A 20,878-nucleotide genomic window follows, 5' to 3' on the forward strand; every position below is an offset into this window, starting at 1 on the left:
TTTGGTCTCAACCAGGTAGGCAAAAAGGATTAAAATAAACATCAACATTAAAAATTATAGCCAGGGTGATAAACTTAAAACTTCCTAAAATGTTCATCTCAAGCTTTCTAGATAAAATTCACCTCAAATTTCTCAGCAGAGGAATATAATGCAAGCTTGCACCAATTATATGTCTAGCCTTAAACTATCTCCTTGTATTTTTGTAGCAACCCTATAAAGTATAAGTTCAATTTTAAAGATGAAGAAAATAAGTTTCATAGATTAACCTGCTTAAAGGTCATTCATTCTGCTTCCTAAATAAAACTGAACTGGAATATTCATTGAACAAATTATGTTTTACTTCCACGCTTTCTTTGTGGCTATATACTTTGCACTGATTGTCTTACTGGTACAAAAAAAAAATAGGCAAAATGAAGGAGGGTTTATTAACAAGCTGACTATAAATACTGTTCAAATTAACAGAGGTTTTATTTTCTATTCCTTGCAAAGGGGAAAAAAAAGTCTTTTTAAAAGGTCTTTGCTTACATAAGTAACCACATATCAAAAATCTAGTAGTTAGATCTAGCTTAATAGAACAATTCCTTTTCTGACACTCTTCACTTGTGTTGACCTGAGTTACTGAAATATCTCTTCTCAAAGACTTCTAGGAAGTTCAGAGCAATTTTTATATATTTTTCCTTTACTATTGTAATTTTCTTTTCATACCTGAAATTAATCCAACCATAAACACAGGATGTGAGCCAGAAGGGACTGGCATGAAATATTCAAAGGAATGAAAAGCAAGGACCTACAAGACTACTCAGCAAGGCTATCATTTAAAATTGAAGGAGAAATAAAGAGCTGCCCAGATAAGAAAAAGCTAAGGGAGTCTGTTACCACTAAACCAGTATTATAAGCCCATTCCTCCCACCTCCACTTCTGGCAATCACCAATCTGCTCTCTGTACAGAGTGAACCCTAATGTAAACTACTGACCTTTAGTTAGTAAAATTAAAAATAAACACAGGATATGACTACATGAATTATTTTCAACAGAGGAAATTATTTTCTCTAAAATGCACCTAATATGTATATTCAGATTGCTTTAGATGGGCACATTTGTGTTCAGTAAATCCATTTTGTCTTTAATGACAATGCAAATAATTACCAGGTCCAAACAAAGAGCAGCACAGATCTACATACAATGGCTCATTGTCTTCAATGATAACACTGTTGGGATATCTCATGTATTAAAAATTCTTTTTGAAATAGGAGAAAGGTGGAAAAGCATTTATTGAGGAAAACTTTAATTCAGTGAAAACTTAGCCTTCGGTATAAATTAAAACTGATTTGAATATTGCTCTGACGTTTAAAAACTAGGGGGCAGGCTTGACTTACACTGGATGCCCAGAAAAACCAGGATCAGATTAAACATTTGTGTGAATCACAGAACTAGTAATCCAAATTATCATCTGGTAATCCAACTGTTCTCAACCCTAATTATGGATTAAAACAACCTATAAGGTCTATCAAATACAGATACCTATCTAAGTCTATAAAGTTTGGACCTAGGCATGTATTTTTAGGAACTCAAAAGATTAATGTAGTAGACATTGTTGGCTGCCCGCCTTTTTTCCTTTTTTGCCAGAATTCTGATGTGAAAAATCACCCATTCTGCCTACATGTGTCTTAGAGGAAGAAAATTCTACTTCCAGCTCAAGTAGAATGGACTGGGTTAAGGGTTCGTTCATACCACTTGCTACCAACTGGCTCAGCAAGTGGTATGGTCTAACCACATCAATGAGACCCAATGATTTGGGTAGCAAATCATAGTAGCAGGTTTTGGAATTTTCCCATATTAAGAGGGGGCCCATGGAATCCAGCCTGACTCCTCCACAGCATGTAAGTGAAGGTGCACTTGGCCTGAACTGCTACTGGTAACCATTCCACGAAGGCAGCCGCCTTAGGATTCTGCCAATGCTGCAGCTGAAGACGAGGGAAAAAACCCAGACGTTCTGAACAACACAGCTGATCACTGGATGAGAAACACCGCAGCCTGATATGTCAGTAGATTTCGTGTATTACAACTCAATACCTTGTCTTGTCATTTTAAGTTAAATTTTTAGGGTTCTTTTTTTTGCATCTGAAAGCTGAAAAGTGGCCCCAGTACAGCATTCTTTGAGCCGTAATGATCTGTATTAAGTAGATACCATGGGAACACCCCTTTGTATTTAAACTGTAAAATCTGAAATTGATTTTCCTCTTTTAACAAAGAATTATATTTTTCTAATATTTGAGCTTAACTGTATTTAAGTTCGTATGTATTGCATTCACTTCATTATTTACTCAAAGTTTTTGCTGTAGGCTTTGTCTTGTATGTGTAAGACCATTCGCCGTGCATAGAAGTCCCTGTATTCCTCTGGTAATTCAGCCAGTGTTTTCAAGGCTCTGTCCAAAATTTGTGCAGCTCTTGACGCTGCAGTAGGATCTTTATTTCCATAGGTATCTGTTTTATCATAGCATTCAGATGGAAGGTGCTTCCAAAAGACATTCACTCCCACTCCAAACTCTTCAGAAATTACATTATGGAACCATAAAGCTGAGGGGGAAAATGTAGTAAGTTAAAAATAATACTTACAGTTAAAGAAAAACCAAAATGTCACTGAAATATCACGAATTGCATATACCCAATGTAAGAAATAATTCTTATAACTAGATCCCTTCGTTAGCACACTCAGCAGCTTTTAACACAATCATTTTAACTTTTATGAATTGCCAAGCAATTTCAAGTGTCAATAGCACAACCCTACATTTCAAATTTTTGTAAATAGCAATCTTTACTTTTTAACTTGAAAAACATAATAAAGTTGTATTTGTTTTGTAGTTCTGTGATTTGGGGCTGTGTTTTGTTTATGCTTCTGAGTCACCCAACCACGTCAACAGTGTTTACTTTTTGCCCCTGGCTGGTATGGCTCATTGGATTGAGTGCCAAGCTGCAAACCAAAGGGTCGTCAGTTCGATTCCCAGTCAGCGCATGCCTGGATTGTGGGCCAGGTGCCCAACTGGGGGGATGTGAGAGGCAACTAATTTATTGATATATCTCTCACACATTGATGTTTCTCTCCCTCCCCTCCCCTCTCTCTAAAAATAAATAAAATCTTTTTTTGAAAAGTATTTATTTTTTGTACACAGAACATTTCAATTATTTGAAGAGTATTTCTGACCTTTTCTGACTCGGTAGAATACTTTCATTCTCAAAGACTTCCTGTTCAAGCTGCATCTGCTTTTCTAACTTACTTAAATTTGCCTTCACTGTAGCCTCCTCAGTTTGATATTTCTAATGCAATTATAATTGTATTTCAGCTCTTTTAAAATAAGTATGTTAAACAAAAGCAAATACAGGGTTGGGAAAAAGTGGGCTGGTAGTTTTGAGTATGCAAAACAATTCCCATGTTTTTATTTATTAATTATTGTATTATTTATTTGTATTATAATTATAAACCTACAAAATACAGGCCCAGCCCTGTATTTTGGTGAAGGAGAGGATGAGTAATCTTTATCCTATTACACATATAGCTAATGAATTTATTACTTCCACTAGAAAGTTTACTTCTTTGCTTTCACTTGAGTGGAAATATTTTCAATAATACTAAGGCAATACCATAATATAAAAAAGGTAAAATACTATCACATCAAAAAATGTTTTAATTTTGGAAACAAACTCAAAAACTACCATAGGAAAAACAAAAGTTTAAAATATTTTGATTTGTAAAACTAGTTTTCAAACATGGTTTTAATCTTAACCACTCTTTCTTTCAGAATCTTTTTTTAATTCAATGTAAAAAATGCTAGCCATTTTGTTCAATTTAAAGGTGGAGCTTTTAATTTTATTTCAAAATATATGCAAATAGAGCATTTCTGGCTTTTTTTTATTTTTTAAAAATGTAGACAGAATAATGGAAAACTATAGCCCTTGACCATGCTCTAAACAGGAAAATAATGTAAATAATGGCACAGATTTAAAGATTAGTGTGCTTGTTGTTTTCAATGAATATAAGAAGACGACAATGTATCAGATTTTTATAGGCAACCAATTATGTGAAGGACATTGTACCAGGTCCCTTGGGGCACACAAAGATAAACCAAACATGGTTCCTTGTCCTCAAGGAATTTATAATCTGTCCTCAAGTGAGATCAACGTATTTTTATTAATACTTTTTACTTAATTCTATCACCAAAAAGAGGTATTAATGTTTACAAATATATTAACTTAGATATGGGAAAATAACTATATATATAGAATTTATTAATGTAACCATTTCATCTTAATTATGATTTTTATGACTTTCAGGTATTTCCTTTAGAATAATTATAGATGTTTATTGAAGAGGATGCCTATTTATTGTATAAGAAATTTACAATAATTCAGACTGTAGAAAAATAACAAAGACAGGTGTGGGAGATTATGACATTTTTATATTTTATAAAATCTGTTTTGGCTTTGAAATATATTTACCACTTCTTGGAAAGAATGACATAGTTCTGAAAATACATAAGTATTTTAAAATAAAATGATTAAAAAGAACAACCTGGTATAATCTTTTCCCTGATATAAAGCATTTTGCTTTATGTCACTTAACAAAATAACTTGAGTATAATAATATATTTATAGGTTGCCTTTGAAAAACAAGGCTCCATTTTATAAGAATTTGTCTAAGCATACTTTAAACACACAAACACACGGCTGTGTATAAACATCACCTTGTACAGGACAGGATACATATAACAAACATGCTTTAGTGTATTTACAAATAGCAGTCACAGAGGTCCAGAATTCTTACCAGGAATGAATAATACATCTCCAGCTTTAAGGGAACATTCATATCTTCTAGCCTTTGAAAACAGTGGATATTTCGCTAAGTCTGGGTTATCTATATTCAGTACTTCTGATTTAGTACCTGAAAATTTCCGAAAGAGGATAATATATATTGAGCAAAATTAGCATTTTAAAAAACATAATTACAAATATAAATTTGAAAACTTGTTCTCTTCTGTACAATTACTTATGCACCCACACTGTGAAAACTACTATTCTGAAACCTAAGACCTTTTTCAATGACCCACCCTTTATCTATGACAACTGACATCCATGTAATGCAATTAAGAAAATCAGTAAATCTCATTCTTCCTACAGTCTGTCATTACATGTATACATGTACACAATGGAGAACACCATACGTTTTAATTAAGAAGAAGCCACAAAATGTTTTTTTATGAGAATAAAGAGATTTCTCAAAAACAAGTACCAAGTAAGCCAGACTTTGAAAACTTAAAAAAAAATACCTGATAAATACAAATATTGGGCATCTCGAGGACTGAACAGTACAACACGCTTCTTTCCTGTCACTTGTATTAAGAAGTTATCCATTACCTAAAGACCAAAAAAAACTTAAGAATGAACAGTACCTAAAATTTACAGAAATAGAACCAATGGTATTCCAAACAGTTAACTATAAATCCTATCCTTTAATAAGACTTGTCTCAGATTATCTAAAACTCTTACAGTAATGAAAACATTTGTATCCCAAACACAAATGCTCCTTTATTAAAGATATTTCTGTAGCACTCCCTTAAAATGCAAAGGGCTGGCAAGCCATTAGGAAATGTGAAGTCAGAACTGTGTGCCTTGCCCCACTATGATGGGGGTTGTTACACCTATCTGAGGCTCCCCTTGCTGGTATTCTCATGTATTACTTACCTGTCAAAGAATGCTACAGGGCCAATGTTCAACAACAGGTTAAAAGCACTTAGAAAATTAGGTGTTGGGAAAATACAATGCAGTGTGGCAACCACTGCTCTTTTAATAATTTCTGATATGTGGCCAACATAATTTGACTACAGGCATCTTGATTTCTAAATTATTTCTACAGGACTTGCCAATTTCCTTGGCATAGTTATTGACGGAGCACTTTGACTTTTCCTGTGCATGCATGGGTGCACTTCATAGGTGAAGAATGTGGAAAATGTTGGAAGGCAGAGCTACATTAATTCTGATCTAAGGAATTAAATGCTAAAAAAAAATATATTCATGATTATTTACATATCACTCCCATGTAAGGATTTCTCATTTTACCACTAACCCTTTACTTACATAAACCTTAACTACGGAATAACTATATACTAGCATTCCTTTGACTTATTTTTAATATAAGAAAAGCTTTATCATATTCCATTATAAGTCAATATAAAACACATACTACTTAAAAATATAGTCAGAGTTCAGTTAAAAATGTATTCAAGTTATCATATCATTTGCTCACTACATATAACATTTATGTAAAACTTAAAAAACAATAAGCTATGATTTTTATGTCTATTTCACTTAACTATAAAGTTCCTATGTTAAAATCCTCCCAAAAGGTCCTCAGCTGGAATTAAGAACACTCTTATAAAAATATAGTTGGATTTAGAACTTTAAAAAAATACCTTTATAAACCCATTAGGTATTGCTTTAACTTCTTAAATTTCTCTACCCAACACCAAACCATACACAATGCTAGCTTTTTTTAAGTTTTAAAAATATATGCATATATTTAAGCAAGTAAAATTATTAACACCATAGAATAAATGATGGAGATGAATAATTACATATCCTGCTTGTCAACAAATACAGTAGACATCTGACATCCTAAGACCTCCAGATTCCCCAAATTATAACTTGAAAGGGCTCTCCACGAGCTTCTGCCGCCCTTCTCCTGAATGAGAGTTCCATTTAGTCATGTGTATCATTCAACACCCTCATACCACAGCCTTGTCACCTCTCCCACTTTCACCACTTGGCCCCTCATCTGGTGGTCATTTTCACATGTACAAAAAAAAACCACTTCATAAAACTCTGTGTGTGTGTACGTAGTGAGGAATAAAGAACAAAACCACAGAGAAATGCAAATGTGATTAACTAGGCTTTGGCATTAGCTAGTAACTCACTCCCAGATCACCACCTTGCAGAGCACCTGTTTTCAAATGTCCTGTTTCAACAAATTACATGTTGAACTCCTTCAGGGTACCCTACAGAGAGCTGAAACAGTAACTGTTAACTCTATAAATGCTAAGATCTACAGAGACTTTAGATTTCTCATTTATGTAGCATACATCATAGTGGGTCCAAAGTTGTAATCCTGGGGAGCTAATTCGAAAAACACTGGAGAAGAACTGCTCCTCTTTGAAGAATCTTGGAAACTTAATATCTCCTTCCAATAAAGGAAACTGCTTTCTGATATCTGCAACATCCTGCATTGAGAGAAACAGTAAGAATTTTAATAAACACAACACTGGCGTAATCCTTATTGTACCTAAGGCTGCCATCAGAAGCTATGATATAAAGGAGGAATGGAATAAAACTCTGTTCACCGCTTTAAAGCACTAGGATGTGACCAGAGCCAACGAGTGAAGGAATACACAGTTACAAGAATGCAGATTCAACAAAACCACTACTGTTAAGCTTAGTGTGCTTCATTTATAGTTCCTCCTACTTTAAGCAAGATATAGACAATTGTCATCTAATATTCAGTATTTTAAGTTTAGGAGTCAACAACTTGAATGTTACCAGCTGTGTAAAGCCTGTGGTTCTATTGAGGGAGGAGAATTACAAAAGGTAAATAACTAAATGGTGACATAAATGGAAAAAATATTCTTAATCATTTTAGGGACCACTCCTTAACATTGCAGCCATATTAATTAGATTCCAAATGCATAGCAAAGCTTATATAATGAATTATTCAGATTTTTAAAAATTATTTAAGATTCTATTAGCTAAATTGCAATCCATAAAGTATACAGTAGAAAGAATTTAACTGTGTAGAAAAGTTACAGTAGATGACTTTAAACACTAAGATTCTATGGTCCTACTTAAAAAGTAAGTTGTTAACTTTTAATAATTTTACTTATTCAAGGACATGAATCACTGAAAAAAGAATGAACAAGGATAAAACAGGTGACATGTCAGGCAGTAGGTACAAAAACTGTAGTGCCAGTTAAAGCATATGTATCCATTTACGCTTATATTTTCACATTCAGAAGTCTTACCTTTCTAGGGTCTTCCCCAAGTGACCGTAAGTAGTACTTCTCATCCTTAAACATCCCAAAGAAAAAATAACATCAATATTCACTTAAAAATATTAGAAAGTAAAAATGAAAGAAAACAAGTTTTAAAACCTAACCCAGCTGTTTTCGAAAAAGCTGTTTTCTTACTCTTTCTAGTAATGCTCTCTGGTGGCCATATGAAGAAATGTCTTTATATACTGTTTGAAATAATGACTGGATCCACAAAACATAAGTAAAATAAATTCTAAAAGCAATATATACATACCACATCTGAAACCACAATGCTCAATTTAGACTTTATACTTCAAATTACTTAGACTCTTAAAAGAATTCCCATGTGTATAATACACATGATCTCAAGGTATTGCTGAGTGCCAACAACAAACTTCTGTATATAATACAAATGGACAATAGGGGATAAATAAAATATACTTTAATAATTTTTTAAATCTAGAACACTGTATTTTATCAAGCTATGCCTATCCCTGATTATATAAATTGTCAAGTCAAATCCTCAAGTGTAAGCTCCTATATGAATGATAGTGTTATAGTATTAAATTTGATATTTCAAAAAATTATCAATTATACTGCACCAAGTAGCTATATATTAGGGAACTGCCTGAACTGTAAACCACTGCTGCTGCTGGCCTCTCCTGTGAGAAGAGAACTGGGAGACACTGGGTGGAGCACAGGGCGGGCCAAGGCGAGGGTTCTGCTGCTGGTGCACCTGCACGGCCACCACGGCACAAACTTCAGAAAACATCTTACTTCCCGTAGCAGCATGTCATAAATCTGTGATCATAAATGTGCCACATCAGGTAAATTCCATACATTTATTGCTCGCTAAAAATGTTTCAAATTATGTTCTTCAAATTTCTAAGAGTTTTCTACCAGGATTTAATAGTATTTCAGGATTTAAGAATAAGCTCACGTGGCAGATACAGAGATGCACTTCTCAGACCCCTCTTTAAGAAAGAACCCACTGCTAAGCCCAAAGGAGTGTGATTAACTTACAGCTGCCGCCTGTTTACTCCTTCAGGTCCACCCCAGCCTTTGAACCAAGGTCATGACCACCTTGGGGTAGCCCAACTAATGGCTGAGCAAAAGGCCTACTTCCTTCGGAGCCCACAACTCCTCTAACAGACAGCCGTTGCTTAGGAGTTCCATGATATTTAAGGTGAGTTATTTAAAGGAGGACTATAATGTAAATAAGTAAACATTTTTGAATAAATGTTACAGCAAATACAAAAAATCACATTAATAGTAACTAACAATAGTAAAACATAGTAGTAGTTCTCCATTAGCATTTTTAACTTGGTGTATCAAACCAAAGCACTTTCAAAGGAAGTAATGCTATTAGCTAACATTTAGTGAGTAGTTACTAATCAGACACTGTGCTAATGATTTCTCTATGGATTTTATGTAGTTAATTGTCAAAAAAAACCTATGTTATTCATATTTTATAGGTGAGTATACTGAGGCACAGAAAAATAATTTGGCCAAGGTGTGAGATCTAATGAACAACAGGACCAGTATCTACGGCATACACAACCAAACCCGAAGAGTGGCTTTCAGAGAAGAACACAGCTCTTGTATATACAATATTCTCTTATAAGAAAGTAATGCTTTCTGAAACACCCGTTAAAACCAATTACCTCAGAAATGAAGAATTCTTTATGCTTTTCTTCAGCTGCCCTTTGAACCAATTTGTCAAAAGGTAAAGTTCTGAAATAAACACAAAAGAATTCTTGGACTTAATAAATGAGTTAATACTCTAATCACTATATTAACATACAGAAGTTTGTTGAAGTTAGATATGGCCTTCTGTTTTACAGTATCCATAATTTTTATTATAACCTGTATGTGGAATTCTAAATTTTCAAAATTCATTTAACAGTGTGCCTATTTGACAGAGGTGGTCTGAAATTTCACTTTCAAAAATTAAAGCTTTTTAAATCTGTGTTCAGATGAATCCTTCTCATATGTTGATATCCCCTTTCCCAAGTTACTGTTAGAAAAATGTGTCTACGGTGTCTGGTTCCCTTTGGAAACAAACACACACTTTGAACCTCTTGCTGCTCTCTTTCCAGGTGTCCTGGCAAAACCCACCCGGTGACAAGGGGCAAGTGCAAGTGCTCCTCGGGAAGAGACGGGGCAGGAGGGGATGGGACCGGGCCCGCCCTCACTGGGCGTCCGTCCTGCCTTTCGGCACCACCGCGGCACAGAGGCCTGTGGCACTGCTCTAGTCCACCGGCACCACCCTGTGTCGTGATAAGGCTCCTGAGGAATATCTCAAGGTGAATTTCAGTGAAGTGACAGTTTTCTTCTTCTTCAATATCTCTGCACACATGCCTGGCTCCTTCCACCCAGGTGAACAGGGCTGAACATCATAGAAGCAAAGTTCATTTCCTTTACCTCAGGTTCTTGAGCCTCAAGGGTTACTTTCTCCTCAGGTCCCATCCTACCCCTTCAATCTTCTCAAATCAAAAATACTGCCCCCCACATAAGGATGATTCCTTATCAGTTCCATCAGACAACAAAGTCCTCAAAAGCACTGGGTCAAAAGCCTCTCCCTTCCTCCAGCACTGCACCCCAGCCTCCAAACCTGATAAAAAGTTAGAATTGTTTACTCTTATTTTCCGTTTGAAATCTGTACTGGGGCAAAACCTGTTCTCCTCCTCTGTAAGATGACCTTAGGCTTACTTTCTCCTAGCAATGTTTTCCTACAAACATATTTGGTTGAGATAAATGTGGAATGTCAACTGTGACATCAGGTAATACGGTTCACTGTAACATGGTCCCTGACTGGTGAACTATGTCTGACTAGAAAGCTGGTGGTGGAATATAAGTACTTGTTAGGAAGCAGGGGATTTGGCCTCCTTGTGTGCAGTGTAACTCTTGCGACTGAGTATACCCCTTGGGGGAACCTAGAAAATAAGTTCATGGCTTGTTTTGTGCTACTGGTATCTGAGCTAGGGTGTTTTTGCACTTACTTTTACAGTCAAGTTTCCTGACAGCTAAGCTGTTATGGTTGGGAGGCAAAAAATGGCTCCTGGATTGGTATAAGGGCTCCTACTGACACTATCCACTAGGTTGCTGTTTTCTGCAAAGCCAAGTGCATCTGATGCCAGAGTATGGACTACTGGGTCCTGTGAGCATGACTGTCAATCTGAACTCAAGGACACTGCTGGTAATCTTGAGGGAGCACTGCAAGAGAGACAGAAGGAGTCTGCCATCTACACAAACCAATCTCCTATATAGTTTCTGGCTAATTATATCAACAAATTTACTTAGCATCTTCCTATTCAATGTTTTCCATCTCTGACTCCACCATACACCCCCATCCACGCCAAAGCCTTTTTGAAGAGTAGAGGAGTAACATGGAAGCCTTCCTCTGTAACTGGTGCACTTGCCTGGGCTTAGCTTTTTTACTAAGGAGAACCCAGAAGTGTTTCAAGACCTTTGTAAGAACAGGGCAGATAGAGTGGTCAGTCCATAAAAGAACAGGGGTGCCCCGCCACCTTTCTCCCTTAGGTAGTGGTGCCTGTCAGAGGTTCTGCATTAGCAAAGCTGAGAGAAGGGAAACTGAAGTACATGCATTGGGAAGTTCCTTGGCTCTGAGATCTTATCGACCCTATGCATGTTTCAAAAGAGAGCACCTGCTACTGAAGTTCCACTCGTCTGGACTGGCATACGGTCTGGGACGGGAGCTGGTATGAAAGAGGGGTTAGGACCATGGGCTTCTGTGAAGTTGGCAGATCTGGGGGCAAGTCCATCTTCAGCTACGTGAACTCAGATAAGTTACTCAATGTTCTTAAGCCTCTGTTTGCTCATCTGTATAATTAGCATTAAACTGAAGTGCCAATACTGATAAATGTGTGTAGGATTTCCTACTTTCTAGTCTGTGGCCTAGATGCCTCCCTTCTTTCCTACTCCCCATTAACTGCTAAAAGTAACTAAACCTACTTTTTTCTTGCACTAAATAAATAATCTTGCAGCTCTTTAGTACCTCTAGTGAAAGGTTTAGAGGAAGCTAGCATAAGAACTATTACATAATGTATGTGCTTCAAAAACAAGCTTTATAAAGTTTATACACATCAAGACAATTCAAGAGGAAGTTTCAATAACCATTCGCTATGGCAATGGACTCTCTGGAAAATAAACATCGTTAACCACAGGCTGAAAAATGCTGATCATTCCAGCACTTTCTTCCACTTTAATTAATGAAAAATGAAAACTTCTTACAACTGGAAAATTTTATGGCAATTAAATTCAATTCACTGGCCTATTAAAAACCAAAACTATAATGATGAATATTCAAAGGATCAAAAACTGAGAAATGCTTTGGCAAGCTGCTTTATGAGCTTGGAAAACTAATGAGAAAGGAATGGCCCTGGACATTAGAAGCTCTGTTGAACTCATCTCTAAACTCTGGAAGCAACAGTGAGCGCTAACTCCCTTTAAACATTAGGCTACTGTGAGCTACACAGTTTTTAATAGACTGAATTCGCTGGGAACAACACATGCTCAGAATGTGAAAGTCGTTTGTTTTTTAATTTAACATTTTTACCGAAACTCATGGGAATAAGTAGTATATTAAAACTGCAAGACTACAGCATTTCAAATTTAAACATCCAGCAGCTTTTAACTACATCTTATTTACTTTTATGAGATCCTAAAACAAAAAAAAAATGACAACCATGAGGAAAACTTAAAGTACTTAAGGTTATTTTGTCAAAAGACAAAATTAAGTATGACTTCTTTAAAGTTATCTGAATTGATAAAAGATTACACCAAATAAAGCAACTACTTGCCCTACATTTCTGGAGAGGACGAAAGAAAACATAGGCTTATGCTTATCTAAAAACAATGTGGACTTGGAAAAAATAGGTTATGAAGGAAAGCTTTAGAATTTATTACTCTCGGTAATTTTTAATACAGTAGGATCAATTAACGAAGCACTGAGTGAATACAGCACAGCCGACTTCAGGTGTAATCTAACTCTAGTTAGGACAATTCTGTTTCTTCAATGGTTCCAGAGGGTATCAGGTGTACACCCCAAGTAAAAAATGGTGTTTGGAAATGTCTCTGTGTAATTATGTAAACTCAGAATTCTTGTCTTTTAAAAGTCATTGTTCAAAAATTAGTAAGCTATTCCATGATTATATCAAACTAGCCGAAAGATGGTATGGCCTTTGTATAATAATGCAAAAATATTTTCAAGGTTTAAAACAAGTTATGTGAATCCCCAAAGTAAACCTCGGAAGAAAATACCTATACACAAAGTTCTTACTAATGAAGTCCATCTGGGCAACGGCGGCAACGTGAATCTTCACTTCTTTCCTCCCTCCAACCTGAGTTAGGTAATCCACTGTCCATTTGCTTGTGCATGTCCCCAAATCAATTCCTTCCAACACCAGAGGTTTTCTCTGCACATGGGGGGAAAGCACAAAAAAAATTTAGGGAAAATCAACAATATATCATGAGTTGTATCTGGCAATAGAGGGACAAAAATAAAAAGAAATGATCTTGATTCCAAGACACTCAAACTCTAACCTTTTGACAACTCAGCTAGCTGTAACTAAAGTAGGAAGAGGACGCGTGCAAATGCTCAGAACAAAACACTGACCCCATCAACAGCTAAGAGATAAGAAAAGATGAGTATTATTTACAGCATTCTCATGCACGTTACTTATGACTGATTAACATTTGTACTTCTTAATCAAATATTGTAACTTTTTATTTTGATACCATTTCAAACTTACAGAAAGGCTGCAAGAGAATTACAAAGAACTCCCATCACGCTCTACACTTATTCACCAACTGTTTACCTAACATGCTGACCAGTTTCCTTTGTCATTCATTGGCTCTTATTCGCACTATGTGTATACAGAAAACATATTATTAAAAGTAATTTAATTTTTTCTGAACTATTTCAGGGTTAAGTTGCTGATACCATACTCCTTTATCTCTAAAAACTTGAGTATATTTTCTGTGAACAAAGACATTATCTTATATATCTTATATCAAAATTACAGTTTACACCAATATACTATTATCTAATCCACAGTCCATATCCAAATTCTGCTCACTGTCCTAATGATATCCTTGTAGTTATTTTTCCCGTTTCTGAGATACCACATTGCATTTAGTTGCCAAGTGTCTTTTAATGTGGAACAGTTCCTCAGCCTTTTCTTCCATGACCTTGACATTTTTTAAGAGTACAGACCAGTTATTTTGGTGAAGGCCCTTTGGTTTGGGCTCATCTGATGCTTCATAATTAGATTCAAATTATGCATTTTTGGAAGGAATGTACCACAGAAGCCACGTTGTGTCCTTCTCAGTGCAACACACCAGGTAACACACGCACAATATTCTGATCTACTATTTGTGATGAAAACCTACTACTTTCATCAACTGGTACTTCCTGCCTGAGTCAAGTACTTTTAGGGGTAAAGCTGTGATTTTTACATATTCCATCATCATCTATATGTATTAGGTGGTAGTCTAATGTCAAAATGAGCTCTAACTTCTCCATTTATTTTATTCACTGGGTTATAAGCTACTGATAGAATTTTGATGCTGAAACTATCCCAGATTTGGCCAGTAGAAGCCCCTTCAAGCTGGCTCTTGTGACTTTTTCTCAGAGTGCTTCTTTATTTTTAAGGCAAAATAGTACAATCCAACACCCTTTTTTACTTTCTCTGTCTCAGCCCTACAGTCATTTCTTCAAGCTACTGTTTCTTTCAGTGGAGAATGTTATTTAACCATCACGTGGGTGCTAGGTGTGTTCACTGCGAGTGGGGTGACATTACTTCTCAGCGGACAGAGCCAGGAAATATAAAGACATATACACACACAACAGAAATGCTTATACCTACATCCACTTCTCTCTCTCAAATATACTATATACACACACACACTTAATGGATGTGTATGGATGAACCATGATAATTTAAATACTATCTTATATCACAGGATTCATTCTAATATTTGTTTATGTATTTGTAACTCCCTTCTAATAGTGGGAAACCAGGTTCCTATCATACTCAATGTTTAACCAACTGCACATGCCCAGAATTTGCAATAAGTACTTTCACAATTGCTGTAATACCACTATAAAAAATAAGTCTCACTACAGTTCAGTATTTATTTATAGTTCTTTTGTCTTTAGACTGAGAACACAAAATCAAAGTATTATATTAAAAATTGAATTGGGTTACTCCTCATCTTCCCTATTACTCACATTCACCTGTTATTTTTTTAATGTTCCACATTAGAGTTTTGTCTTTTAAAGATTTTATGTAATTATTTTTAGATAGAGGGGAAAGGAAGGAGGGAGAGAAACATCAGTGTGTAGTTGCTTCCTGTACACCCCCCGCTGGGGACTTGGCACACAACACAGGCACATGCCCTTACTGGGAATCGAACCAGTGACCTCTTGGTTCACAGGCCAGCACTCAATCCACTGAACTACACCAGCCAGGGCTAGAGTTTTGTCTTTTAAACATTATTCATTCTTGTTGATTTTATTACTATTTTAGAATGTAAAACATTAATGTGCCCCCCAAATCAAAACTATACAAAAAGATCACCCCATCCCAATTCTTTCACCTTGTACTCACTCATCCCCTATAACCAGTCTCATTAATTTCTTGCTTATGGTTCTTGTATTTCATTTCTGCAGAGTAATCAAAAACATATAAACTTCCTTATTTCCCCTCCATTTTTTTACACAAGAAGTGTCATATCATGTATTTTCTTTTGTAGCCTGTGCTTGTTTTTTTAATTCAAAACTGTATCTTGGAAATCACTGCTTAGTTCAGATTATCTCCCTCATTCTTTTTTCATACTTTAGTATACTGTAATACAAATGCACAGTGTAATCACTCTCCTATCCACTCTCCATAGGTTTTTAGGTAATTTGCAATATTTTCCAAGTATAATTTACAAATGAACACTATTTAGATATTTTCATATTGTAGAAGGTATATACCCAGAGTAAATTTCGGAGTAACTGCAGATCAGAAAGTAAACAGTCACAGTTTTGTTAGACATGTCAAATTCCTCTCCACAGGGTTGTGCCACGTCACACAGTGTGACAGTTTTTTCAGAGCCTCACCAAGAGTACACTATTAAAGCCTTTTAATTTTTGCCAATATGACAGGTAGGAAATGGTATCTTAGTGTAGCTTTCATTTCTCTTAAGAGGCAGAGTTGAACATCTTTTCACACATTTAAATGGCATTTTTAGCTTTTTATTTTTTGTTAACTGCTCACTTGTAATCAGATTTTGGCCTTTCCCCACTGAATTTTTGAAAGTTTTTAACATACATGGACTTTCACTGCCCTTTTATAAAATACATGCTGTGAATCCCACCCCCCAATTTGTATTTTATGTACTTAAATTTTAATCTTTTCTATTATCACACCCGAATTCTGAGTTATAGTCAGAAAGCCCTTTTTTAGACCTATATCAAAATTACAAACACATCAAAATTACAACTAAAATAGAGAACTACCATCACTCAGAACCATCAGAAATCAAGCTGAATGGAAGTCTGACCACTATGGAATTAAAGAAACCACATCCATGAAGACTGGTAAGAGGGGCAGAGATGCAGAATGGGCTGTGCCCACACAAAGGGCACACCTTGAATACCCAGCCATGTGTGATGGATAAAAATTCGGTAGGGATATATTGGAAGCGAAGAGTCTCAGCCCCACACCAGGCCACCGAGCCCTAGGTTCCTGTGCCAGGAAGATAAGTCCCCCAAACTTCTGGCTGTGAAAACCAGTGGGGATTGAGTCAGTGCAAGAAAATTCTAGAGTTCCAAGCAGTTCCCCTTAAAGAACCTATACACGGACTTACTGACTCACTCCCTCTGAGCTCCAGCACCAGGGTAGCAGCTTGAAAGGCACCAGTAGCATAAAGGAAGGAACTGAATCATCTGGCATCAAGGCAGAAGCGGGGGGTCAGCTTTCTCCCAAGCAGAAAGGCGGTCAGAGGCCATCTTCCCTTTTCTCATTTTCCCTTCCCTCCAAAGAGCCACAGACCTAGCAGGCAGGTGCCATATCTGAGTCTCCATCAACCTGGCAAACATTGTTTGCCCTGCCTGAAGATCCCACTCAACTTATAAGCCCACCCAAACTGTTAACAGTTACTTTTTAACATGAATGGCTGGTCTTGGCTCATGCTTCACAACTTCCTAAATCCTGTCAAACAAGCAACAGCAGGCTTCACTGAGCCCCTAGCTCCCATACTTCTAGCTACGTGGCCCAGGCCTAGTACTAGCAGCAACCAGCCTAGATTCACAGCTTGGCTTCACCTAGAAATCTCCAGCACAAGTAGCAACCATCTCAGATTGCTATATAGCTCAGGCAGGGTGGCCCCGGGCAGAACACAAGTTGGAGATGACCTTGGCCTGCATCACTTCAGAAACCCCAGAGCCTGTGCACCCAGTTGACAGCTGCAGACCATGCTGGAGCACCAATACCCTGCCCCTACACAGCTGATTCTCCACAGAGGGTGGAGGTTGGCAGTTAAGTGCTCACAGCCAGTTCTTACAATTAACTGGCCTGTGTAAATTCCTCTCATTGACCTGCCAACAGCCAACAAGGCTCAACTACAAGAGGAAAGTGTACTGAGCCCACACAAAGGGCACACCTTGAATACCCAGCTTGGGTGATAGGCAAGGCTGTGCCACTGGACCCTACAGGACACCTACTACATTAGGCCACACTACTAAGACACGGAGTCGGTCACAGCAACTCTACCTAATACACAGAAACAAACACAGGGAGGCTGTCAAAACAAAGAGACAAAGAAACATGACCCAAATGAAAGAGCATATCAACCCTCCAGAAAAAGAACTAAACACAACAGAGCTATGCAATCTATCAGATGCAGAATTCAAGAAACACTGATTATAAGGAGGCTTAAGGAACTTAGGACCTTAACAGCATAAAAAAGATCCAGTCAGAAAGGATACTGAGTAATATAAAGAACAACTTACAGGGAAACAACATTAAGAGTGGATGAAGCCAAGAATCAAGTCAATGATTTGGAACCTAAGGATGCAAAAAACAAACAATCAGAACAAAAAGAAAAAAGAATCCAAAAAACATAGTGTGAGCAGCCCCTGAAACATCTTAAAGTGTTCCAACCTTTGCATCATAGGGATGCCAAAAGGAGAAAAGCAAGAGCAAGAAATGGGAAATTTATTTGAAAAAATAATGAAAGAAAACTTCCCTAATTTAGCAAAAGATATGCAAGTCCAGGAAGCACAGACAATTCCAAACAAGATGGATGCAAAGAGGTCCACTCCAAGACACATCATAATTAAAGTGCTAAAGCTTAAAGATAAAGAGAGAATCTTAAAAGCTGCAAGAGAAAAGCAGTTAGTTACCTATAAGGGAATTCCCTTAAGCCTGTCAGCTGGTTTCTCAAAAGAAGCTTTGCAGACTAGACGGGATTCTTAAGAAATGTTCAATATCATGAAAGGCATGGACCTACAGCCAAGAGTGCTCTACCCAGCAAAGCTATCATTTGGAATCGAAGGGCAGATAAATAGCTTCCCAGGCAAGAAATAACTAAAGGAATTCATAATCACTAAGCTATTACATAAAATGTTACAGGAACTTATTTAAGAAAAAGATCAAAACTATGAACAATAAAATGGCAATAAATAGGTATCTACCAAGAACTGAATCTCAAAAACAAACTAAGCAAACAAGAACAGAGACAAAATCATGGATACAGACCACGTTTTGGTGGTTGACAAATGAGGTAGGGTATGGGAGAATAGGTCAAGAGGTAATGGGTGAGAAAGTAAAATAGGTAAGTTACAGAACAGCCAGGGGAATGTAAAGTATATTATAGGAAATGGAGTAGCCAAAGAACTTATACACAGGACCATGGACATGAACAATGTTGGGAGGATTGCCTGAGGGAGTGGGGGGGAGTGCCAGAAAGGGGGGGAAAGGGAAAGATTGGGACAACTGTAATAGCATATTCAATAAAATACAACTTTAAAAAATGAAACAAAAAAAGTTCACCTTTGCCCCAGCAATTTTTGAACTGGCCAGTCCATCACATACTAAATTTCCATATGAATAAAAACTTATTTCTGGATATATATTTGTGTATATATTCCCAGAAGACATATATATCACCAGACTTTCTATTCTATTCCTCTGGTCTGTGTATTCATGCACCTGCACCATGCTCTTATCAAAAATGTTTGGAAATCTGATAAGACTATGCCCCCTCACAGCTTTAGTGTTTCCAAGCAGAAAGGTCTTGCTTTGCAATTTTGTTAGCTTTGTGTTATCACATTGTGACCAGAGTGTTATTAGTAATTTCTCACTTTATGAAACTTAGTGGTGCTTTCTTTGTGATATTATATGTCCTGTCTGGGAAGATTAAATTTAAAAATACCTTTTGTTATGCATCTTACATAGCACTTCCACATATACTCATATTACTACACTGAAAGCATCTTACACTAACACACCCTAAGGTGAGGGGAGGTGGACAACAACCCATCCAGCACCAGCCCGCCAAATGAATGAGGGTTTGAATCATCTGTAGGATTCAATTAAAAGAAAACTCCTAAAAGAAAAGAAAAACTTTATCCTGACTTTTATAATACTCAGAACTATACCTCTATGATTTACCTTCATAGAGGTAAATATCAAGTAAAATTACTGGGTATATTTTCTACCATAAGCCCAGTAACTACAAGCCCTTTTTTAGGGCTTTCTTTTCTTTTCTTTTTTTTAATATTTTATTTATTTATCTTTAGGGGGAAGGGAAGGAGAGAGGGAGAGAAACATCAATGTATGGTTGCCTTTTGTGCATCCCCTGCTGGGAACTGGCCTGCAACCCAGGCATGTGCCCTGACTAGGAATTGAACCGCGATTGTCTGGTTCGCAGGCCCTCGCTCAATCCACTGAGCTACACCAGCCAGGGACTTTCTTTTCTTTAAATATCTGCTGGACTCTACTCTCGGTTTTCCAGAAGCTTGGACTCCCTCACAAAGCACTGCAAATAAAAATACATTTTTCTCTTAAAATGTTTTCTGAGATTCGAATTACACATATAAGAGACCCCAACGTTTGAACTAAAACCCAGATTAGTTCTAATCCAAGCCCAAGAGCAGTGTTAATTTCCCCGGGGTGACTCCCATTGCTTCCCTTTGGCTCAGTACAGTGAAAAAAATTACTCCTTTAAATCCAGTAACTCGAGTGGAATGACAGGTGCTGTTCGCTTCAATAGGGGAGCCTCAAAACACAATAGGAAAGCAGGAGGGGGCTGGGGCATGGAAGTAGAGAAAACTTCCTTCACTGCCAAGGAAACGGCAGAAGGCTTCGTAATAAAACTCTGGCAAGGCTGCTCTTCGCAGTGAGCAGTGCTTATTAAGGCAAAACGTTCCTCGCACTCAGCTCTTCGCCCTCATCCGTCTCCCCAGAAACGTGGAGCTTTCTCAGATGAGCCCGTTGACATCCCCATGCACCCTCTCCCTTGGCCGCAGAGCTAACCAGCCATCTTCAGCCGCCCTCTCCCCACACTCTGGCTGGCAAGAAACAAGTTCGGAGCTACCCAAGGGGTAGGGCCTGGTATCCCCTGGCTTCCCAGGTTCGGCGCAGCGCCAGTGCCTCACCTGAGGGTAGAGATGCTGCATGAAATGCTCCTGCGAAACACCCTCCAGCCGGGGTACCTCCAGGTGATGCCCGGCCATGGTGGCGCAAACTCCCCTTCCTCAGTAACACGTTCTCCTAAATCCGATCCGCCCG

General features: G+C 37.2%; 1 protein-coding gene and 1 long non-coding RNA gene across 2 annotated transcripts; one reads left to right on the forward strand and one right to left on the reverse strand.

Moving 5' to 3' along the window:
* Positions 1-406: 406 nt before the first annotated feature.
* Positions 407-20,837, reverse strand: TYW5 (tRNA-yW synthesizing protein 5). The gene is made up of 8 exons (XM_037167528.2): positions 20,746-20,837; positions 13,356-13,510; positions 9,737-9,806; positions 8,064-8,108; positions 7,131-7,268; positions 5,322-5,409; positions 4,820-4,936; positions 407-2,577 (listed from the first exon to the last, which is right to left on the reverse strand). Exons 1-8 carry the CDS (start codon positions 20,821-20,823, stop codon positions 2,321-2,323), a joined length of 948 nt encoding a protein of 315 aa, XP_037023423.2. The 5' UTR covers positions 20,824-20,837; the 3' UTR covers positions 407-2,320.
* Positions 7,878-11,813, forward strand: LOC128627395 (uncharacterized). Its single transcript, XR_008391586.1, has 3 exons — positions 7,878-9,258; positions 9,548-9,798; positions 10,172-11,813. It is a non-coding gene; the product is annotated as an uncharacterized LOC128627395 (long non-coding RNA).
* Positions 20,838-20,878: the final 41 nt, after the last annotated feature.

Source organism: Artibeus jamaicensis, unplaced genomic scaffold (genome assembly GCF_021234435.1).
Source record: "Artibeus jamaicensis isolate MK-2021 breed Jamaican fruit bat unplaced genomic scaffold, CSHL_Jam_final contig_391, whole genome shotgun sequence".
NCBI lineage: Eukaryota > Metazoa > Chordata > Mammalia > Chiroptera > Phyllostomidae > Artibeus > Artibeus jamaicensis.